This window comes from Haliotis rubra, unplaced genomic scaffold (genome assembly GCF_003918875.1).
Source record: "Haliotis rubra isolate DU_JTF1 unplaced genomic scaffold, ASM391887v1 Scf707, whole genome shotgun sequence".
Taxonomy (NCBI): domain Eukaryota; kingdom Metazoa; phylum Mollusca; class Gastropoda; order Lepetellida; family Haliotidae; genus Haliotis; species Haliotis rubra.
In genome coordinates, this window is record NW_025767421.1 from 295,001 (window position 1) to 319,051 (window position 24,051).

The following is a 24,051-nucleotide window of genomic DNA, read 5'->3' on the forward strand; positions in this document are numbered from 1 at the left end:
TACTATTGCAGATTCGTTTTTATGCTGCTGCTGATCCACCTTTAATATGATATGCGGTAGCCATGTTTATTATATTCACATTGCAGTTCGCGGTACTAATTTATCAATTCTACCTCTTTATTAATATTTACTTTGCGTTTGCGCGCACAGCAGATAGGTGGCGTATGCAGAGTCTAGTATGACTGATACGGAACCCTCGCCAGTCTACTGCTGTTGGCCGACTCCCCTCCGTGTGGTGTTTCGCTAGAGTGGTGGAGAGGTGTGGGGCGTAGTCCGCCATCTCAAGAAGCATTCTGCTTCCCCAGACATCCCATCGTCGCAGCAGAAGACTAGAGGGTTTTCTACTACATCTCAACAACCCGAGACCGTTCCCATCGAAGTTTGGGCCTGTATGATGATCAGCCGGTCATCATACGGATGTACATCAAAGATTGACCGATGTCGGCACAGATCAGCATGCAGCCTGATGTACCAAGCGCAGATATCGCGATGATCGTCCTGAGGGTCCCATCATTACCAACACTCAGCGCCAGGCGTCGCGCACCCAGGGCAGCGTCGACCTCTGAGGAAAATCAGCGAAGTCTACTAGGACTTTCTCAGCGAGATTGTTCCAGCCGATGACCTGGACCTCTCGATGATCAGCTGATCATCATCCCGGCGTGCATACAAGAAGCGACCGGGGACAGCTACAGCGACATCAGCAGAGATCACCATGCAGCCTGATGCCTCTACACTGATGTCGGACGATTTTTCGGTGGACCCCTCCATTAACACGCCAGATAAAGCACCGGCGACCTGCGTCGCAGACCATCCCAGAAGACATGATCGACAAATTATGAACATCATGGAGGACCAATATCTGCGGTAGCAGGGTCGAGCAACCAGCGAAGGCTCCAAGCGTGAACAACACCCAGAGGCACCCCGTCAGCGTAGCAGCCAGGGCGATGTCACCGCCGGCGAAGGAAGTCCGCGGACCACCTTGGCGAAGGACCTAGATGTACAGCCTTAGCGAAGGCCCTTGGCGGCGGAAAGGACCTAGATGTACAGCCAGCGCGAAGGCGGAAAGAACCTAGATGTACAGCGCGAAGGACTTAGCGAAGGCAGGATCGAATCATCACCTTATGCGGTTTCATCCCTAGATGTGGACTCGGACCATCAGACATCACGGAAGCCCAGCGAAGGTCATATCGTCGTTCCCCGGACGGGACGCAGAGGAAGCCAGCGAAGGCATATGAGACACCTGAATCAGATCATCATCATCTAGAAGGACATCGAGGGACTATACAAGAGCCCAGCGAAACTATCAGCGTTCCCCTCACAAGTCTCGAGAAGATCAACCCATAGACAAGTTGATCATCGATATCAAGTATAAGAACTACAATCGTATATTGGTTCTGTTGAATCCATGGCCGAGGCGTATGTTAAGCTGGCCTAAATAGATCTAGAGCGATCAATTAGACACTTATCACCAGACTTAAGTAACCACGACTTCTGAATATGATAAGATGATCCATGCGACCATACTTAGGCAAAGCTTAGCCCGATCCACATCCTGTTAAACACAGAGGCTGTTCCGCGAAACAAAGCTCATATATATATATATATATATATATATATATATACTAATCGGGCTTTGACTCGACACCTTAGCGATGGTCGCGAAGGCTAAAGTAACTCAAGTCTACTTCACCCAGAAGATCTAGAAGGGATGCCGAGAACTTAGCGAAGTCTCGGCGTTCACGAGGAAGTCTCCTCCAAGGTTTCCATATACTAGCCACTTTCGTCATATATAGCTACTTTCGTCAGTCCGTTCAAGGCGTCGCATAAGTTGATTATCAACTGTATGCCAGATGCCGATCTATAAGCCCTCTGCGAAGATAATTGCTCAGGCTATTTACAACACAGAGCGTCGCTGTATTATTAGTCAGCGACATTTCATAGATCTTCACAGAAATCAACTATTCATTATAAATTGCTAATATACAATCCCGGACGACGATACGATTATCTACATGCGTGACCATTACGCATATCTGCGAACAATTCAATATCGAAATTGAACAGCAGCCTTGTTACAGCGAGTATAACTCTTAATCGTCAAAGTTTCTGAGAAGAAATATGTACAACAAGTTCAGCGTTAATTCTACAATTATGGCGATACATTCATGTATACAGTCTACAAGCTCACAACTTGCAAGTTGTTTATACCCTATATATATAAGGAAGTGAATTATATTCAAAACTGAAATTACTTTCGACAACCAGGAAAATAACCTACCCAGCATAAAATTACAGAAGCGAGATATTTGGCGGAGGTTTCAGCGGTTACCATTAACCCTCGAAACCGTGGTCACTTTCGGATAACCGGGAAGCTACGGTGAAGACCGGCGTTTATGCTAATATCAGCGGCGACAAGAATTTATTCAAGGTGGGTTTTCCGCTACACGGTGACATCACAGCGGGTATTATACAGAATCAAAATGCCTTGTTCTGATTGGACCGCGAGGGACAACGACCTACACAGAGGTCGATCTCTATTCACAGTTCAAGACTTACGTCACAAGTGACAACTATATATCAGTGAGCGAGCAAGCCTCATTACAGTCCAGTTAACCTGAACATTCATGATTAGACTGCCTTTCTTCAAGATAGAGACCTCCCTGTCAAGTTAAGGCGAGGGATCGGCAGTCAGGCGATTTTACATAAAGTTCAGCGAGGACAGACACACCTGGTTGTGCACCTACATCGTCAAAGGACTTATGGCGAATTACCTAGGCGAAGATACAAGTGGATCTAAATCCACAGCGTTTCAGACTACAGCTGAATTTCATCAAGCGACTAACACAACTAGATGGTTAGTAAACCTACTAAACTTCTGTTTGGAGAATAAGCGGAAATTTCCGCCCAACCTGGGGATATGAATATAGTGCTCCAACACCTCACAAGTGAGGTTTATGAACACGCCTGGATGACATACTTGGACCCCATGATACGATGATTCTATCAAGATGGCCAGCAAGAGCACTGTAAATTTATCTCCACCAAACCAAACAGGAGTAAAAAATGCAACAGATTATTTCTCTATCATCAACTACGCAGAGAGAAGTCTCATGTACTATATCTCCATTTGGATCAGAACTGTCATACTACGTGCATATGCGGATGGACCTATTCCGACCCTCCATGAGCTTAATACTCATGATATTATAAGCTAACTTCTACAATTGTTCCACACAAATGTGATTGAAATATTGGAGGGTTTATTTCTGGAGATCGATATGGTGGTTGCAAACCATTATCTGAGAGATATCACCACCGAGGGCGTCTCAGGTATACACCAATTCGATCCCATGGTCCTCGCACAACAGCTGACAGTTCCTCGGAGAAGATAAGTCAATCTAACAGATTTTTACTTATCTTATAACAATACTAAATAGCTTCATGCTATATATAATTTACTTAAGTTCCTTTTATCATCACAGTACTATGATTATTACATCATACAATATATAAGTTAACAACTCTACAGAGTTTGTTATTATATATATTTACCTTAAGTTATTCATATCTTAAGAGTAATATTATGGTTACATGATAAATGCATCAGCTAACAAACTCTACAGAGTTTTTGGCTATTTTATACATAGCTTAAGTTAATTAAGCTAACAAACTCTCTGGAGTTTTACTATTATATAGGTAACTTAAGCTAATTATACCTTAAGCATAGTACTATACTCATATTATTAAAATATATTGGCTAACAAACTCTAAGGAGTTTTGCTATTATATAGGTAGCTTAAGCTTATTCATATCTTAAGCTTAGTACTATGTTTATATCATATAAGTAGATTAGCTAACAAACTCTAAAGAGTTTTTGCTATTTGGCTTAAGTATCATCATATTTCTAAGCAATATGGTTATATTATAACATGTATTAGCTAACAAACTCTACAGAGTTTTAGCTATTATATATGTAACTTAAGCTTATTCATATCTTAAAAGCAGTACTATGTTTATATCATATAGGTATATTAGCTATCAAAACTCTAAAGAGGGTTTTGCTATTATATATTTAAGCTTAAGTTTCATCATATTTTAAGCTTTATAGTTACATTATAACATGTATTAGCTAACAAACTCTCACGGAGTTCTTGCTATTATATATGTAGCTTAAGTTTTCCTTCATAAGCTCAATACTAGGTTTATATCATAGCTAACAAACTCTAAAGGGTTGTTTTAAGCTATTATACAATTAGCTTAAGTTTTCATCATATCTTAAGCAGTATGGTTACATTATAAAGGTATTAGCTAACAAAACTTCGTGAGGTTTTGTTATTATATATATATAGCTTAAGTTTCATCATAACTTAAGCTCAGTACTATAAGCTTAGTACTATGGTTACACTATAAACATATTAGCTAATAAACTCTACAGAGTTTTTTTTTGGCTATTATATATGTAGCTTAAGTTAATAATATCTTAAGCACAATACTATACTCATATTGTAAAATATATTAGCTAACAAACTCTCACGGAGTTCTGCTATTATATATGTTGCTTAAGTTCATTATATCTTAAGCACACTACTATACTCATATTGTAAAATATATTAGCTAACAAACTCTCTGAGAGTTTTGCTATTATATATGTAGCTTAAGTTAATTATATCTTAAGCACACTACTATACTCATATTGTAAAAATATATTAGCTAACAAAACCCTACAGAGTTTTGCTATATATATGTAGCTTAAGTTAATTATATCTTAAGCTCAGTACTATACTAATATTATAAATATATATTAGCTAACAAACTCTACAGAGTTTGGCTATTATATATGTAGCTTAAGTTAATTATAGCTTAAGCACAGTACTATACTCATATTATAAAAATATATTAGCTAACAAACTCTACAGAGTTTGGCTATTATATATGTAGCTTAAGTTAATTATAGCTTAAGCACAGTACTATACTCATATTATAAAATATATTAGCTAACAAACTCTACAGAGTTTTGCTATTATATATGTAGCTAAAGCTTATTCATATCTTAAGCTCAGCATTATATCTATATCATATAAGTATATTAACTAACAAACTCTAAAGAGTTTGCTATTATATAATTAGCTTAAGTTTAATCATATCTTAAGCTTAGTACTATGTTATATCTTAAAGTATTTTAGCTAACAAACTCTAAGGAGTTTATACTAGCATATTAACAAGCTTAAGTCTATTAGTCTTAAGCATTGTATTAATGTTATATATACTTTATCATAATAAGTACATGGTAATAACCTTTTATATGGCAGCTGATAAGTTAGCAGCAGGAATTCATCAATTCAGTGCCTTTATGAAGTTCCCATAGGGTTATTACAATCATCACAGTTCAAATCACTAATTATTAAAAATCCAAAGTATTAGATATTCCCACCTCCGTTCCATTAGGATGCTACAAGCAAAAGAGCATGAGTCAGGATAAGGAAAAATATGTAATTTTTGGAGTAAAATTGATATTTTATACTTATCCTGACTCATGAGGTCAGCCCTCCCATCCTCCCAAATAACACTTTGGATTTCCCTGTAAATTCAAATGTTGGGCTCAGTATATGAGGAGAGAGTGAGGCACATGGGTAGAGGTGAAGCCCTCGTTCAGCTTGTGGAAAGGAGGTAGCTTCGTGGTGAATACTAATTAGTGATTTTTAAATTGAAGGGAGCTTCAATTAGGGAGATACAAGTGTTCCACTATGTTAGCAAGAAGAAGAAGACAAGCAAAAGAGCATGAGTCAGGATAAGTATAAAATATCAATTTTACTCCAAAATTACATTTCATTATATTTTATTTTTTTACTATGAACTTTTTTTTCTGTAAAATATGTTCATTTCAGAGACTAGTTGTCTACAAGTCACTGAGTCTCACCACACATTTAACTGCCTCCATGACCAGTATAGGTTGCTGATGACCTGATATCCTTAGCTGCCCTCTCCCCTGCCCTCTCCCCGGCCCTCTAGATACCTATTGATTGATAGGCTGCATTTGGAGATTTTAAAGTTAACCTTGACCTTTATTCCAGATGCAGTCCCTCCACAACATCATGCTGTTCCCGCTGGACCAGTTCTTGAAGGGCGACCTGAAAGGGGTCAAGGGTGACCTGAAGAAACCATTTGACAAGGCCTGGAAGGAGTATGAGGCCAAGTTGTAAGTATATGTGTGAAATGGAAGTAGATGTTTGAGAGGATAGGCTTCCCGTTCAGATCCTGAGTAATCCACAATACTGGCAAGGGAGTACTGTTTTGGCCCTTCTTATGGGGAGCGTGGGTAATCCACAATATCGGCAGGGGGTGTACTGTTTTGGCCCATTCTGTTCGGTTTCTGGGTAATCCACAATATCGACAGGGGGTGTACTGTTTTGGCCCATTCTGTTCAGATCCTGGGTAATCCACAATATCGACAGGGAGTGTACTGTTTTGGAACTTCCTGTGGGGATCCTTGGTAATCCACAATATCGACAGGGGGTGTACTGTTTTGGCCCATTCTGTTCGGTTTCTGGGTAATCCACAATATCGACAGGGGGTGTACTGTTTTGGCCCATTCTGTTCAGATCCTGGGTAATCCACAATATCAGCAGGGGGATTACTGTTTTGGCCCATTCTGTTCAGATCCTGGGTAATCCACAATATCAGCAGGGGGATTACTGTTTTGGCCCATTCTGTTTGGATTCTGGGTAATCCACAATATCGACAGGGGGTGTACTGTTTTGGCCCATTCTGTTGGTGATCTGGGTAATCCACAATATCGACAGGGGTGTACTGTTTTTGCCCATTCTGTGGGGATCCTGGGTAATCCACAATATCGGCAGGGGGTTACTGTTTTGGCCCTTCCTGTGGGGATCCTGGGTAATCCACAATATCGGCAGGGGGTGTACTGTTTTGGCCCTTCCTGTGTTGATCCTGGGTAATCCACAATATCGGCAGGGGGTGAACTGTTTTGGCCCATTCTGTTCGGATCCTGGGTAATCCACAATATCAGCAGGGGGTGTACTGTTTTGGCCCATTCTGTTGGTGATCCTGGGTAATCCACAATATCGACAGGGGGTGTACTGTTTTGGCCCTTCCTGTTTGGATCCTGGGTAATCCACAATATCAGCAGGGAGTGTACTGTTTTGTCTTTTCCTGTGGGGATCCTTGGTAATCCACAATATCGGCTTGGAGTGTACTGTTTCGGAACTTCCTGTGGTGATCGTGGGTAATCCACAATATCGGCTTGGGGTGTACTGTTTTGGAACTTCCTGTGGTGATCGTGGGTAATCCACAATATCGGCAGGGGGTGTACTGTTTTGGCCCTTCCTGTGGTGATCGTGGGTAATCCACAATATCAGCAGGGAGTGTACTGTTTATGAACTTCCTGTGGGGATCCTTGGTAATCCACAATATCAGCAGGGAGTGTACTGTTTTGGAACTTCCTGTGGTGATCATGGGTAATCCACCATGTCGGTCATGGGTGGTGTCATACCATGATCTTTGGATCATTGCTGATGTTATCAACCAAAGTATAAGCAAACTTTGTATAATGAAGTCATGCATATAAAATGTATGTTTACAATATTTACAAGAGTACTCATGCTGCTGCTATTAGAAGTGACTCAGTAAATATATATTTGTTTGGCCTCTGTTAACTGTGATGGTAGAATAAATCTCGGTCAAATGCTTCATCGTTTACAGGCTGCTTGGATAAGGCTTGATCATTACTGACTGCTGGGTAAACATAGTGGAATGATAAAACTCAGATGACAGTTTAACACCTTTTTATATGTAAATACATTCCAACCCTCTGCCTTTCAAGGGAATATTTGCTACATAGCTTTTATCTCTCTGTAACAAGTTTCCAAGCAATTAACATTATGGCAATAGTTCCCAAGATTGACACTATGTCAATTAAATCAGGAAAGGTGGCCTTTGAAATTACTGTGGTTTGCAATATTATCCCACAAAAGATTGCAATTCCACCATCTGCTGGCATGTTTCCAGGGCTTGAAGTGTGACAAAAACACATTGATGGTAAAGATACTTCTGTTGTTCAGTACCAGTATACTAAATACAGCATAGAAAATCCATAGACTGGTCAAGGTATTCTTCTATGACTGTACCTAGATCCTTATACACCTCTGAAGATCCATGGGTAGTGAAGGTATTCCTCTATGACTGTACCTAGATCCTTATACACCTCAGAAGATCCATGGGTAGTGAAGGTATTCCTCTATGAACATACCTAGATCCTTATACACCTCAGAGGACCCATGGGTAGTGAAGATCTTCCTCTATGAACATACCTAGATCCTTATACACCTAAGAAAAACCATGGGTAGTGAAGATCTTCCTCTATGAACATACCTAGATCCTTATACACCTCAGAAAAACCATGGGTAGTGAAGATATTCCTCTATGAACATACCTAGATCCTTATACACCTCAGAAAAACCATGGGTAGTGAAGATCTTCCTCTATGAACATACCTAGATCCTTATACACCTCAGAAGACCCATGGGTAGTGAAGATCTTCCTCTATGAACATACCTAGATCCTTATACACCTCAGAAAAACCATGGGTAGTGAAGATATTCCTCTATGACTGTACCTAGATCCTTATACACCTCAGAAAACCATGGGTAGTGAAGATCTTCCTCTATGAACATACCTAGATCCTTATACACCACAGAAAAACCATGGGTAGTGAAGATCTTTCTCTATGAACATACCTAGATCCTTATACACCTCAAGACCCATGGGTAGTGAAGATTGAGAGTGAACCTATGTCCTGTGTATACTCTAGGCCCATGCTGTCTTCCTGCCAACCCTGACCACAGGTTGCTCTCATGGCAGTACAGAACAGTCTTCCTTATCATTACGACAATGTCTTTTGAAATTAATACAGACAAAAATCAAACATTAACATGGTGATCAGCTGAAGCACAGAATGGTCGTCATTAGTTGATGCGACGGGAGTGGTGCAACAAGACGTTTACTTAATATTGAAGCTGCAGACATGCACCATTTTGATTATTGATCTCATCGACCTGGCAAGGTTAATTGCCACTACACAGACGCAGAGAATCTAGTCTGCTCACATTGATTCAATGATCATACAGCACAATTCAAGTTCAAACTGCTTTCTGCTCACTTCACGTTTAATTCATTACGGCTCGATGCAGATGATCATAGAGAAGGATTATACAATAGTGATTTGCCAATCACACTGATATTGATTCCAAGCTAGCATATGGAAGAAAAGTGTTATTGTGAGGTAGCACCTCCATAAGCTGTGGGGCTCACCTTGATATGTTACATACGTCCTTGAAGGGAATCTTGGTGCCTCAGGGACTCACTCCTGTGTTGCTTGCATGTTGCGTCACCTATTTGTCCTCACGAAGGGAGAGGGTAGTATCAAGGGTCTCATCTATATATTACATACGTTCATGAAGGGAGAGGGCTGTATCACAGGCTCTCATCTATATATTACATACGTTCATGAAGGGAGAGGGCTGTATCACAGGGTCTCATCTATATATTACATACGTTCATGAAGGGAGAGAGCTGTATCACATGGTCTCATCTATGAAGGAGATGGCTCTCATCTATATATTACACGTTCATGAAGGGAGAGGGTAGTATCACAGGGTCTCATCTATATATTACACACGTTCATGAAGGGAGAGGGCTGTATCACAGGGTCTCATCATATATCATGAAGGGACTGGAGGCTGTATCACAGGCTCTCATCATGAATCACACACGTTCATGAAGGGAGAGGTCGGTATCACAGGGTCTCATCTATATATACTGAACAGCAAAAGAAACGCAAGTATGGCTTTTTGTCAAATCTTTGAATGGAAGACAACCAAAATTATGTGTAATCATTTATTCTATAGAAAACACTGTCAATTTAACAGCTAAAAGTTGCTGTTGACAATGAATTGCAATAAGTTCAAATTGATCACAGTCCGTCAAATGGAGATACCCCTGAACGCGAAAAGTGTCAGTTTCTTTAGTAGCGCTTATAGCTACCTTGGGCTTGCACACAGGCCTTGCAACGTGGCCTCATTGAGTTCACTAGAGTCTGAAAGAATGCTTGAGGCAATTGGTTCCGCTAAAACACCAATCTCTATTCCAATTGTGCAAGTGTGATTGGCTGTCTACCTGCAGCAATCCTCCGTCTAATTTCGTACCAGAATGTTCAATGGGAGTCATATCCGGGGAAAGAGACGGCCATGGAAAAACGTTAATGTTCTTCTGAGCCAGATAATCCATTGACGCACTTGCTGTGTGAGGGTTGTAAACGTCGCTGGCGTTGTTGACGTACCAAAATTTGCCCCACACATGGCCTTCGGCAGTGGATTCCAGCAGCCCGAAGACAACGCCTAATCGTATCGCTTGGCACTGCTCCTCTTGACCCAAGAACTAAGGCTGCTGTTACTGTTGCTGCTTGAGTTCGGTTCCTTAGATGAGTGACCCGGATGAACCGATCTTGTGCATGAGTTGTCACTCGTTGCCGTCCGGTACGGGGACAATTAGCAGCAACACCCGGTTTACTGCTGACATTGAGCAAGTTGTGTAATGGTGGTAAGATGACAGCCCAATTGTCTAGCTACAGTGGTTGCAGAGCTACCTCCCTGCAACTTACCAATGGCCATTCCCCTCTGCTTAGACGTTAGTCTCGGCATCGTTTGTGTGGCGTGTACACCTCCTAGCGTCAATACTGAACTGTTTTTTGACACAAACCTTTATAAAGGATACTTCAGAGTGAAATTAATGCTTTTCATCCAGAACCGTCAATGCACGTGCTAAAATTATGGTTTTCCTGCACAGTTGGTGTGTTTGTGCGAATGGTTAGTATGGACGTCAAATTGCATGACATCATCTCATCTGGGATCATTACGTCACTTTACCATGAACGTTCCATAAACATGAACGCTTACCTTCATGAGATTTCATTTTTTCGAAACTTGCGTTTCTTTTGTTGTTCAGTATATTTCATACGTTCATGAAGGGAGAGGGCGGTATCACAGGGTCTCATGAATGTATTGCGGTATCACAGGGTCTCATGAATGTATTGCATACGTTCATGAAGGGAGAGGCCTGTATAACACGGTTTCATCTATATATTACATACATTCATGAAGGGAGAGGCCTGTATCACACGGTTTCATCTATATATTACATACATTCATGAAGGGAGAGACCTGTATCACACGGTTTCATCTATATATTACATACATTCATGAAGGGAGAGACCTGTATCACACGGTTTCATCTATATATTACATACATTCATGAAGGGAGAGGCCTGTATCACACGGTTTCATCTATATATTACATACATTCATGAAGGGAGAGGCCTGTATCACATGGTTTCATCTATATATTACATACGTTCATGAAGGGAGAGGCCTGTATCTCACGGTTTCATCTATATATTACATACATTCATGAAGGGAGAGGCCTGTACCTCACGGTTTCATCTATATATTACATACATTCATGAAGGGAGAGGCCTGTATCACACGGTTTCATCTATATATTACATACATTCATGAAGGGAGAGGGCTGTATTTCAGGGTCTCATCTATATATTACAGTAGTTACACACATTCATGAAGGGAGAGGCCTGTATCACACGGTTTCATCTATATATTACATACGTTCATGAAGGGAGGGGCCTGTATCACACGATTTCATCTATATATTACATACATTCATGAAGGGAGAGGCCTGTATCTCACGGTTTCATCTATATATTACATACATTCATGAAGGGAGAGGCCTGTATAACACGGTTTCATCTATATATTACATACGTTCATGAAGGGAGAGGCCTGTATCACACGGTTTCATCTATATATTACATACATTCATGAAGGGAGAGGCCTGTATCACACGATTTCATCTATATATTACATACATTCATGAAGGGAGAGGCCTGTATAACACGATTTCATCTATATATTACATACATTCATGAAGGGAGAGGCCTGTATCACACGGTTTCATCTACCGTTATATATTACATACGTTCATGAAGGGAGAGGCCTGTATCACACGATTTCATCTATATATTACATACGTTCATGAAGGGAGAGGCCTGTATCTCACGGTTTCATCTATATATTACATACATTCATGAAGGGAGAGGCCTGTATCACACGGTTTCATCTATATATTACATACATTCATGAAGGGAGAGGCCTGTATCACACGGTTTCATCTATATATTACATACATTCATGAAGGGAGAGGCCTGTATCACACGATTTCATCTATATATTACATACGTTCATGAAGGGAGGGGCCTGTATCACACGGTTTCATCTATATATTACATACATTCATGAAGGGAGAGGGCTGTATCAAACGGTTTCATCTATATATTACATACATTCATGAAGGGAGAGGCCTGTATCTCACGGTTTCATCTATATATTACATACATTCATGAAGGGAGAGGCCTGTATCACACGGTTTCATCTATATATTACATACATTCATGAAGGGAGAGGCCTGTATCACACGGTTTCATCTATATATTACATACATTCATGAAGGGAGGGGCCTGTATCACACGGTTTCATCTATATATTACATACATTCATGAAGGGAGAGGGCTGTATTTCAGGGTCTCATCTATATATTACAGTAGTTACACACAATTCATGAAGGGAGAGGCCTGTATCACAGGGTTTCATCTATATATTACATACATTCATGAAGGGAGAGGCCTGTATCACACGGTTTCATCTATATATTACATACGTTCATGAAGGGAGGGGCCTGTATCACACGATTTCATCTATATATTACATACATTCATGAAGGGAGAGGGCTGTATCAAACGGTTTCATCTATATATTACATACGTTCATGAAGGGAGGGGCCTGTATCACACGATTTCATCTATATATTACATACACACGTTCATGAAGGGAGAGGCCTGTATCACACGGTTTCATCTATATATTACATACATTCATGAAGGGAGAGGCCTGTATCACACGATTTCATCTATATATTACATACATTCATGAAGGGAGAGGCCTGTATAACACGATTTCATCTATATATTACATACATTCATGAAGGGAGAGGCCTGTATCACACGGTTTCATCTATATATTACATACATTCATGAAGGGAGGGGCCTGTATCACAAGATTTCATCTATATATTACATACGTTCATGAAGGGAGAGGCCTGTATCTCACGGTTTCATCTATATATTACATACATTCATGAAGGGAGAGGCCTGTATCACACCGTTTCATCTATATATTACATACATTCATGAAGGGAGAGGCCTGTATCACACGGTTTCATCTATATATTACATACATTCATGAAGGGAGAGGGCTGTATTTCAGGGTCTCATCTATATATTACAGTAGTTACACACATTCATGAAGGGAGAGGGCTGTATTTCAGGGTCTCATGAATATATTGCGCATGTTTATGAAGGGAGAAGGTTCTGTCACAATGACTCATGGTTCAAAGCAAAGGTTGATACAGGCTGAAGAACCTTCTTTCAGTGTCAACCTTGAAAAGCCTTGAAAATCACCAACATGGCATTTGAAGCCTTCGTATTTATACAAATTGATGCACTCCTGTTTATGGAAGTAACGGTATGCATGATTCAGTTTACTGTATTTGTTGGTTGTTGGAAAGTTTGTCATGGTCAGACTGCTGGTTAGGTCTTTCTACTAATATATAGTATACTATATTTAAAAAGATATATTGACATACTAAGGCTAAAAGTCCAACTAGAAATTCTTGACATTGACAGTAAAAAGCCTTTAAAAGCTTTGAATTTTCTGTTCTATGTTCGCATGAACCTTGGATACGTACATCCATAAGGGCAAGAGCTGTATCACCTTTGTCATTTTCATGTATCACAGGGACTCATCTGCTTGTGGCCAGCAGGGGTTAAAAAAACACTTAAAAAGCCACTTGCCCGACTTTAACAAAGTAACTTGTCCTGACTAATTTTCCACTTGCCCTGATTTTATTACATAATTATGATAATGTAAAAGAAGAAATCAACATGGTATTTGACGCTAATGTTTACTGGACTATTTATTGAAAAGTGATAAATAGCAAAGAAAGATAACTCTACTTTATTATCATTGCGAAATGTAATAGCTACATTTTGAGCAGATATGAAATTAAATCCAAGTTTATTTGCGGTTTGAAACCATAAGTGGAAATTATCTAGTAGCCCATGGACAAGTAAGATACCATTATTTGATTGCCCGAAATGAAAACTGACTTGTCCAGGGCGATTTTTGAACCCCTGTGCCAGTAAGCATCGTGTTTCGTCATAAGATTTCCACTTACGATTACAATCACAACTTCTAGTTTTTTCACTGATTCCAATTTCTGAATTGATGGAACTGAAAAAAAGAGAGAGCAATTTTTGCAAAGAGATGAAATCTTATGGAAATTTTCTGTCATAGATCTGGTTATGTAATTTCAGATGTTGCCTCAAACAGTTTTCAAAATGAAATTCTCTATAATACGCCATGTGTGTCAATATCAATTAACTATTGATCATAAAGAACAATCTTGGATGTGATCGTAAATGTATTACCACGTTGTGGTAGAGGGGATTATTCCAGCGAGCAGGCCGTGAATGATGGCGAGACTAGCAGTCAGCAGGCATGTGAAGCTGGTCAGGGGAGTTAAATATGTATGAATGGTTCTATCAGTGAAATGAGGCAGGTGTAGTAGCAGTCTGGTGGTGTTATGTAAGAGTGTAACATGAAGCGCTCTGTAGGCTGCAACCAGCAGTCCAGGAAAGCATCGAGACAATCTGTGGAAAGGTGCATAATCTTGTTGAGACGGGGAAATATTCAGATTAAAACTATTTGGTGGGAGCATTTTAAGAGTGGCTGCATTGTGTGTATTTCCATGTGGGTGGCAGCATTCTGCTTTTAGGTAATTATGTAAAAAAAACTTAAAATGGATGTGTCATTATGATATTAGGTAGTTTGGGAATGCCACAAACTGCTAACTCCTGTAGGTTCAAAGTCTGGTTTGAAATATCACATGTTTAATAAGCATTTGAAATTATTGTCTGTGAATATATTTTTTGTAATAAGGAGAAAGGCCTTTACTGTATGAGAGTGAGTGCTCAGTGCCTAAATCTAATGGCCAGTGAGTGAGTGAGTGAGTTGGATTTAACTCTGCTCTGAACTGTACTACAGTTATATCACAAGGTGTCGGCTTGATGTTGGGGAAGGCCACCAAGCTGATGTAGGTCTTTACCAGTGTGGTGAAACCCAGAAGCATGTGTGTGGTGCTGACAAACCGAGAAACATTAAATGACAAGAGCAGGATTCGATCCCACGATCATAGGTATACAGTGTGGCAAAGGTTTACAAAAACTGAATTGCAGCATCTCACATGACTGTCCATCCCTGTCCCTGGTAGATTGTGTACATTTCCTACAAAACACATGGGGTTTTCGCCTAATAACAAAACAAAAGCACAAGCCAGATTGTGTGAGTGAGTGAGTTTAGTTTTATACCACTTTTAACAATATTCCAGCAATATCACGGTGGGGGACACCAGAAATGGGCTTCACACATTGTACCCATGTGGGGAATCAAACCTGGGTCTTTGGCATGATGAGCAAATGCTTTAACCAGTAGGCTACCCCACCACCCCAAGCCAGGGGATTCCCTTTGAGAAGTGACATAATGTGATTGTGTTGTGTTGTGTAGTTAACTTCCAGGAGAGGTTACTTAGGTTCAAGAATATGATATGTAAATATTTTTGTTTTAGTTCCAAGATTGAGAAGGAGAAAAAACAGCAAGCCAAGGAAGCAGGGATGATCCGGACGGAGGTCTCAGGGGCAGAGGTGTGTGGTCTTATCAAAGGCTTGGTATTTTACAGTTGTCTGTGGGTTTGCTTTATGTCATGTTTGGTATATCTATGGAACAAACTGAGATTGACACATGAGGCTGATTGCATGACGCATTCCTTACCTAACTAGACTGCTCTTCTTGAGCTATGCGGGGGATATTGATGACTTTGTCTTCTTGTTGGTATCAAATTGATCTCATGATCTATTCAAATAGATGGCTATTTTGAACATATTCAAAGAGATCAAAGCAATCACATGATTTTTTCCCAACATTTAACTCGACTGCTACTTTTTAATTTATTCAAAGAGATCAAATCGATCACATGATCTGTTGCTGGCATTCAACTGGAGTGACAGTTAGCTGTCTTGATCTGTTGCCAAATGTGAACCAATAAACCTATTCAGGTCCTTCAAAAGACTTGTTCCCAACTGTACACACCTCCTTTTCTTTAACCTATTCATGGATGATATGCTAGGCCAGTTCTGTTTGTGTACAGAAACACATACAATGACATGTGCAGTGGGTGACTGAACAACCATTAACTTGGTTCTCTTTTCCTGGTTTGGATCCAGGAAGTGTGTTGGTTGCCATTACTTCTTCTATTTTGGGACATTTGATATAGCTGAAATTGTGTGGGATGTAGCCAACAAACAAAAACTAACCAAATAAATGTGTTGGGCAAAATCTTTGAACAGCATTTAAAAGTGATACACATGAAGGTGAGAATTTATTGATGTCAACGTAAGTTTTTTTAAATGGGGAAGTTGACAAGACATCCATAAATTCTCGCATTTATGTGCTAGACACCCAGGGTGCAGATCATTCTAAAATGTAACATTTTGAATGGTCATCCTGATGTATTTAACAATGTTAAGTGATCTCTCTCAAAGCAAATATATTTTTGAAAGAACCTCAGTTTATAAATTTTGTGAAATAATGATTGTTGTTAATTAGACATTTGAAATGCCCCAGTTTAATGTGAAGGCTGAAGAGTGACAGTGCTGTTTTGACCAAAGGTAATCACAAGCAAAAGGTGGCCCTCTGTAGAATAGTTTACACGTAGAGCATCTGTGCTTCATGAAAACAGCCTGATAATGGTTACTGCATACAATTACTCAGACAGTCACCCCAAAATTCAAGACTCAACCTGTGCTACATCAACCATCACCTTTTCCATCTCCTATTTCTATTAGCATTTAGTTTATCATGGTATGGCTTAGATGTCCCTACTGTTCTGTATAGGGGATTCAACGTACATTTGATACCTGTAAATGTTTCACACTGAAATGCAATTGCTTGTACATTAAAAAACTCAGTTTGAAAGCAGTAGTTTGTCTTTTACCTAGTTGAAAAGTTTCCATTGTATTTCTCTTCCTGTGAAAGTTGCATATAACCTTCCTATATGCAGATTGCTGATGAGATGGAGAAAGAGCGGAAGATCTTCCAGCTCCACATGTGCGAGGTAAGTCATTATTACACTCTCAGCTACTGCCCAGGTCTTACTCTTATGCAAAAACACACAATGTATGAACTCAAGATTTTCTTCAGGTTCTGAATTTCCCATCTCCTTTTCAATTTAAATGGAATTATGAGTTTCTTACAAAATTGTTTGTATTCAAAGACTAATCATCAGTTCGGGTTTTATTCTGCTTTGGACAGTATTTCATTTACAGTGGAGCCACATTAAACCAAACTCCATATGAGATCTTCTGCATAAACACATAATTTTTAAACTTATCCTTCTCTCTCTTGATTCTTGCACTTCTCTCTCTTGATTCGACACTGAGTGGAACGATGTAAACTTTTTCCTTAGGCCTCTCTTGTCCATCCGCCCAAGCACTCCATGCTACCCTCACTATAAGACAGCTTCCTAGCTCTCATGCAAAGCATGCGGCATGCACCACTAGGTGCCCACGTGACTATCTCCGAATCATCATTCTCTTTCTTGTCGCACATGAGTGTGGACGTATTGTACTTTGCTCAACGTTTTCACCTTAGTCTACAACATGGGGAAAGTTGACCAGCCAAAGAAGAGGAAAAAATGCTCCCAGTGTAATTAAGTGTTCTCCGTGAGTGATCCACATGGATATTGTATTGACTGTATGGGACAGTGTAAATAGGACTCTCGTTGCGATAAATGCAAGGTTCTTACTTGGTGACTACACTCGGGCTTGCGCTCGTCGTGTTGCTGACAGGGCTCGTTATGCCGCTTCACTTGATGGACCCAGTCCCTCCAAGTAAGGAAGTTTAAGCGTCCTACTTTGTCTGCTCGGCGGTCACAGTCCCCTGATTCGAATGAAAAGGATTTCATGAGAGCATCGTCAGATTCTTACTTATCGGAAGACATTTGGCATTTGTTGGGCCCTAAACATTCCAGCCGGAGTCCTTCGTCTTCGACCACGTCCTGGGTAGTGGTTGTCGAGACTGCCACCACCCCTCAGGAGACTTCTACACAGCGGGACCTTTGAACTACTGCGCTCTGTCTCTCGTTCACCTGACCAGTTATCTCGGCAACCTGGCTTATCTGTTTCGGACAAGAATCAGCTGATCTCTACGCCGGATTACGCTTTGCCTGTCCGCCCCCCTCTACCTCGACTTCCGTGTCCGGACTGTCCACCTTCTGCCCAGAATTAGACCGGCTCTCAGTTACGCCTAAACAGCTTTGCCTGTCTGCTCCCCTCCACCGAACTAGACTGGTCTTCATCGAAGGCCAAACGCTTTGGCATTCTCGATCGATCGTCTTCTAAACAGACCTCACCTAATCAAATTGGCATTCTCTGAATCAGACTTCTAAACAGACTCTCACCTAATCGAACCCCGTCGAATCAGACTTCACCTAATCGAACTTCGTCGAATCAATGTTCAGCGAAATGGATGACTTCACTGAAACGGCATGTAATGAACCGACTTTCACCGATACGGCTTTATTCCAAGCGGTATTCACCGGATCACCGCAAACTCTTCTCCTACAGTCAATCATCTGTGTACTTCCCCGAACTCTGTTGGATCCTACAGTCATGTCTCCTCACTCGTTTGCATTCACGGCTTTCACTGAGTGGTTGGATCGGTTTCGTCAGCATGGGACTTCCTCACTGCTGCCTATTGTTCAAGATCCAGGGATCATCTTCGTTATGATACTTCCCTCCTTGTTCCGATCTCCGCTCGTGCTCCGTTCTTTCCCTTGACATTATGGTTCTAAAGAAGCAATCTACTCAGCCTCTACCTGCTTGGTGGGGCTCCTGCCTCCTTGCGTCTCTCTAGTCTACTCGGATTGTACCAGACTCCTGTGCAGGAAACTACTCCTCCCCCAGATCTGGCTGCGATGTTGAGTGCTATTTACTACTGCTTGGAATCAGCAACAGTCTGCTCCCTCGATAGGGACCGAATGCGCTTTCAACGAACTAGCATTCGTCAACGAACCATGGCTGCATCTACTTAAATGGCATCACCGAACCGAAATTCGCCAGACCGGCTTTCCTCGAACCGGAGATCGTTCAACCAGCATTTATCGAATCAGCAGTCACTGAATTGATGTTTTTCGACTTAACTAGCCGTCCCATGGTTCACTGAACTCATCCAAGTATCATCATTGAACCGATTCGGCAGGCCAGTTCGCGGCGACATCGTCGAACTAATTCTTCTGCACAGAATGGCTCATCTCCTTCGAACCACATCACGAACTGATTCACTACAACATCCCCGTACTAGTTAACCAGATCGATCTGCTCATCAACGAACTAGTCGGGCCAAACCGAGTCGCCGCACAAGAACCGGATCATAGTATCGTTTCAGATCTTACCTCGCCGTGGCAGAACACTTGAACGATCCTGGTCATCGAACCGTGTCAGATCGCAGATTCGCCGAACCATCAGTATTCACCGAATTGCCAGCATTGTCGAACCATGCCGCCTTTAAGGTACAGAAATAATGTTGGTTCAGTCGACACACATGGTCACTTAGTTACAGCTACAGCTATCCGGCGTAAGATCATACTCACTCACTCACTGCTCAATAGCTATCTTGAGCAAGATACCAGATGCTCTACTTACTACATTCAGCTTGACGGATCGGAACTTGTCAACACTGTTTTTTTACATGCTCATCTAGGATCATGACCTTGCATCTAGATACGGTCAATTATACCAGCTGTTAATTAAACTCTACCAGCTTTCAACACGATGTTTATATTCAGGGCATTTGTGATACGCTGTATTCCTCACCATGGAGTGGCATGCTCTAAGCATGACCATTCGACTTGGCTCTCCGGATTACCCTACGGCATGTGAGGCGCTAGAAGATTTTAGTCACATGACTTATCCCACCTGGTACCCCCTTTCTGCTGATTGAACAGATGAAGTAGCTCTGTCAGTAGCGCAGACATCTAGATTACGCCAGCACTTGACGCTCTGACGATCCTGATCTCCCAGACTTAGACTACGTGACCAGAGCTCATATCATTCCAGATTTATCTGCCTTCCGATCTTCACCTTGATGAATGATTTGGTTATGAATCTACCCTTTGGTGTAGATATCAGCTCCACAACCACTCGTCTGTGCATTACTAGACAGGCTTGCTATCCAGGAATTTTTCCGACGCTTCACTGAGTCCTGGTACTACAAACTACTACAGCATTATGGTGTAATCATGGCTTGCTTTGTCATCTTCATCAGCCTTCCCTTTACATCAGCAAGCTTCTGGACAGATGGGTCAAGTTTCTGTGCATGGTACCAGTACTGATGCCAAGTAGCTATCATCCCCTTGCCGAGATGTTATGGAGTTGTACCTCACACGGTTCACCGAAGACCCTGTTGTCCGGATTTTTGTCACTGTTGCATTGTGGGTACCATTTGCAAATGGCGGACTACCTTGTGTTTACCAGAGAATTATGATATTTAGAGTCACTATGAAGTACACTCACATATCTGTCTAGGTCCTACAAGCGGATAACAGTCCCAGCCTTAGTGATGATGAACAGTGTCATTCCCGGTAAGAGTGATTATGTCGGGATTCTTCAGCCAGCCGAGAGAGACAGTTCACCGAGAGTTTATCGGCTTTCAACTTTAGCCCAAGCCCTCAGTTCAGAGGTCACTGCAGTTCTGCTCGCATGGTCCCCAGGCACATATTTTACTGCCTTTGTGTCCCAGATGAACCTTCCCTGACGTCGCCGGGCTTTTGTACCTCCATCATTACAGCAACTTTATGAATGTTTCAGTAGATCGACGATCTCCATGCGTCGAATCTACTAACTTTATCACTCCATCTGGCAGACCAATACTTCATTTGGCGAACCAACGTTCCTGAGATCACCGATTTTACGACCTTCATCACTCCATGCACAGTGTGAACGTTCCTGTAGATTGATTGACAATATCTATGCGACAACCCCACTTCATCGATCCATTGTTTGACACCAGTCAAGGGATGATGTTCGCCCTTCAAGACAGGTGGATGAAGATCTAGCGATGTGTTGCTCCAGTGCTATCTCAGTGGCAGGAGCTACTAGGCTTTCTGACGTCAGATCAAGCCCTAACGTGCAGAATTCAGCTTCGGACGTTACAGCACTTTTTGTGCCCGTACCTTTAGGCCGACAATCCCAAGGAACTGATTCATCTTCCCGAACTCGTCACGCCAAAGACCCGGGTTCGAATCCCCACATGGGTATAATGTGTGAAGCCCATTTCTGGTGTTCATCTGTAATACAGAAGCTGTTGACCACCAGCAAGATCCTACTGCTTTTGGTCGTGCACTAAGACCTGACCAGCGAGAAGTTAGTTGATTGACCTAAGATGCCTGGCAGAGCCAAACCCAGTACCACTTCCCGACCAGGGCAACCTGCTGTTTACCCTCACCTGGAACTACGCCTCTGGTCTCCTCAGACCCTTAATCTACACTTGGCGCATCTCCAGAGATTACTCATAGCTAAGGCTGCTCTCATCAAGTAGCCACAGCTATCACTTCAGTTCATCGTAATTCGACCCGTTCTTTCTACATTAGTGGAAGAAGTTTGAAGGCTGTTGTAACATTAGGGAAATCCATCGCCCAATTTGCCTCTACTCAGGTCGTTTCTGCGTTCCTGCAGCATCTCCGTGCTTCTAGGGAACTCAAGGGTACTACGTTAGCTACCTAACTGGCTGCTATCAACTCGGTTTTGGAGTTTTCATCACTTCTACAACTCACCGATCAGTCCAGGAATTTCAGACTTCTGGCCTGGGAACTGTCCGTTGTCCTTCGTTATGTGACTCTACAGACTTCAAACCTTTAGAAGACAGGGACTTCGAGTGAAGTGACATTCTTCTTCCTGGTAGCATGGCTACTGCTGCTCGTATATCTGAGCTTCACACGCTTGTTGTCAATCATGTGCGGTTCGAGCCGAAGAAGCATGGCAAGTTTTTTTCCTGGGTCTCCACTGGGACTTCATTGTGAAAAACCAACTGCCAGGGCAATCAGACCGGATGTTTACCATACCCCCGTTGTCCATTTTTGGGCCTGATGATACTCAAGATTTGACCCTCTCCTCTGTTAGGGCTCTACACCTTTACCTTGCTGCCTTGCTGGCTACGAAAGCGCCTCTTCATACCCTTGTCGGCTGCTTCAAGAGCTGTGGTTTCCCGAGCCACATTAACTTTCTGAATGCGTGGCGTGATCCTTTAAACCTCCACTTTGCAGGGTTGCCGCCACCAATCTTCATGAGACTCCTGCATTAGCCTCGACGATGGCCTTCCGTAACAACTGCTCCTTGACCGCTCTCATGGAATGTTGCTTCTGGCGTTCAGATACAGTCTTCTCTACACATTAACTGCGAGACTACACTAGTTCTGTCCTGGGACTACACTAGTTCGGACCTCGGCAGCTTACATCAGCCCACCAGTTGAGGGACCGTTCCGCTTACGCGTTACTGCTTCTTTCTACATACGGAACAAAGTTGAACAGGATCTCAATCATTGTTCTCAAGTTATGGGTTTAAGAACTACTTCACTTGGCTTCCATACCAAGGCATCGGAAGATGGCGATGCAGAGGTGTTTGACATTCACGCTTACTGTCCTCTACTCCACGGAGCAATTACGTCATTGAAGTGTGACACTCCCGAATTCCAGTGGATTTCGTTGCATTCCGACTCTGAAGTTGCCGGGCACATCCTTTGACTAAGCTTATGCAAAGGAGTGAGGGTCAATTTGATGCTGTCCCGGAACTGAACATTAAAACTTGCAGTTCCCGAGTTGTGCTTCTCTTTCACACGTCCCTGGTCAGTGTCTGTGGGGGTCTTCTCGAAGCAGGGGCTGGCCCGATTATTGTCAACCAACTTTAATTTACGGGGGTACCTTGAAAATCGTGGCGAAGTGACATCCTTTCTCGCTGAGCTGCGTCCTTCTTCGGAGGTTGCGACCGAACACCACATCGCTCGGGAGCACCCATCTCCCTGGGAGACGTTGTGCTTAGTAAGCCAAGGAGTTCAAGAGAACTCGGCACAAGCATAGGAGTTGCGTGCATGCGTAACAGGCCTCCCTTGTGCATCGCTATCTATGGTCGTTTCCAGTCTACACAGTTCCTGCTGTTGGCACTGTCAAGACACAGGGTATCTGCGTCCCGCCGTCCGACCGTGGGATAAGTGCATACCGTGAGATAGGATAATTTTAAAACTGAAAATTTGAATATAAATTGTAAATTTATATACTCATCCTATCTCACGCGACGGATTCCCGCCCATCCTCCCAGCTATGCAGATTCTCCAAGAGGGATATTATCCAATGGCTCCAAGAAAGAGAATGATGATTCGGAGATAGTCACGTGGGCAGCTAGTGGTGCATGCTGCATGCTTTGCATGAGAGCTAGGAAGCTGTCTTATAATTAGGGTAGCATGGAGTGCTTGGGCGGATGGACAAGAGAGGCCTAAGGAAAAAGTTTACATCGTTCCACTCAGTGTCGAATCAAGAGACAGAAGTGCATACCGTGAGATAGGATAAGTATATAGATATACAATTTATATTAAAATTTTCAATTATATTTGCCATATTGAGCGCTCTTCTCTATTAAGTGCCCCCTGAAAATTTCTGCAATAGACTGTAAGCACTTTTATGGTTGCAACCATAACAGACCAATATAAATTGTGCATTTACTCAGAAAACAGCTGCACACAAGGAATA

The 24,051-nt window shown here is 41.9% G+C and overlaps 1 protein-coding gene across 1 annotated transcript in view; it reads left to right on the plus strand.

Moving 5' to 3' along the window:
• LOC124259025 (arf-GAP with SH3 domain, ANK repeat and PH domain-containing protein 2-like) overlaps positions 1–24,051 on the plus strand; it is a 96,998-nt gene that overhangs the window by 45,649 nt on the left and 27,298 nt on the right. The window contains 3 exon segments of the mRNA XM_046693101.1: positions 6,072–6,196; positions 15,826–15,901; positions 17,317–17,370. Coding sequence (XP_046549057.1) covers positions 6,072–6,196; positions 15,826–15,901; positions 17,317–17,370 — 255 coding nt within the window.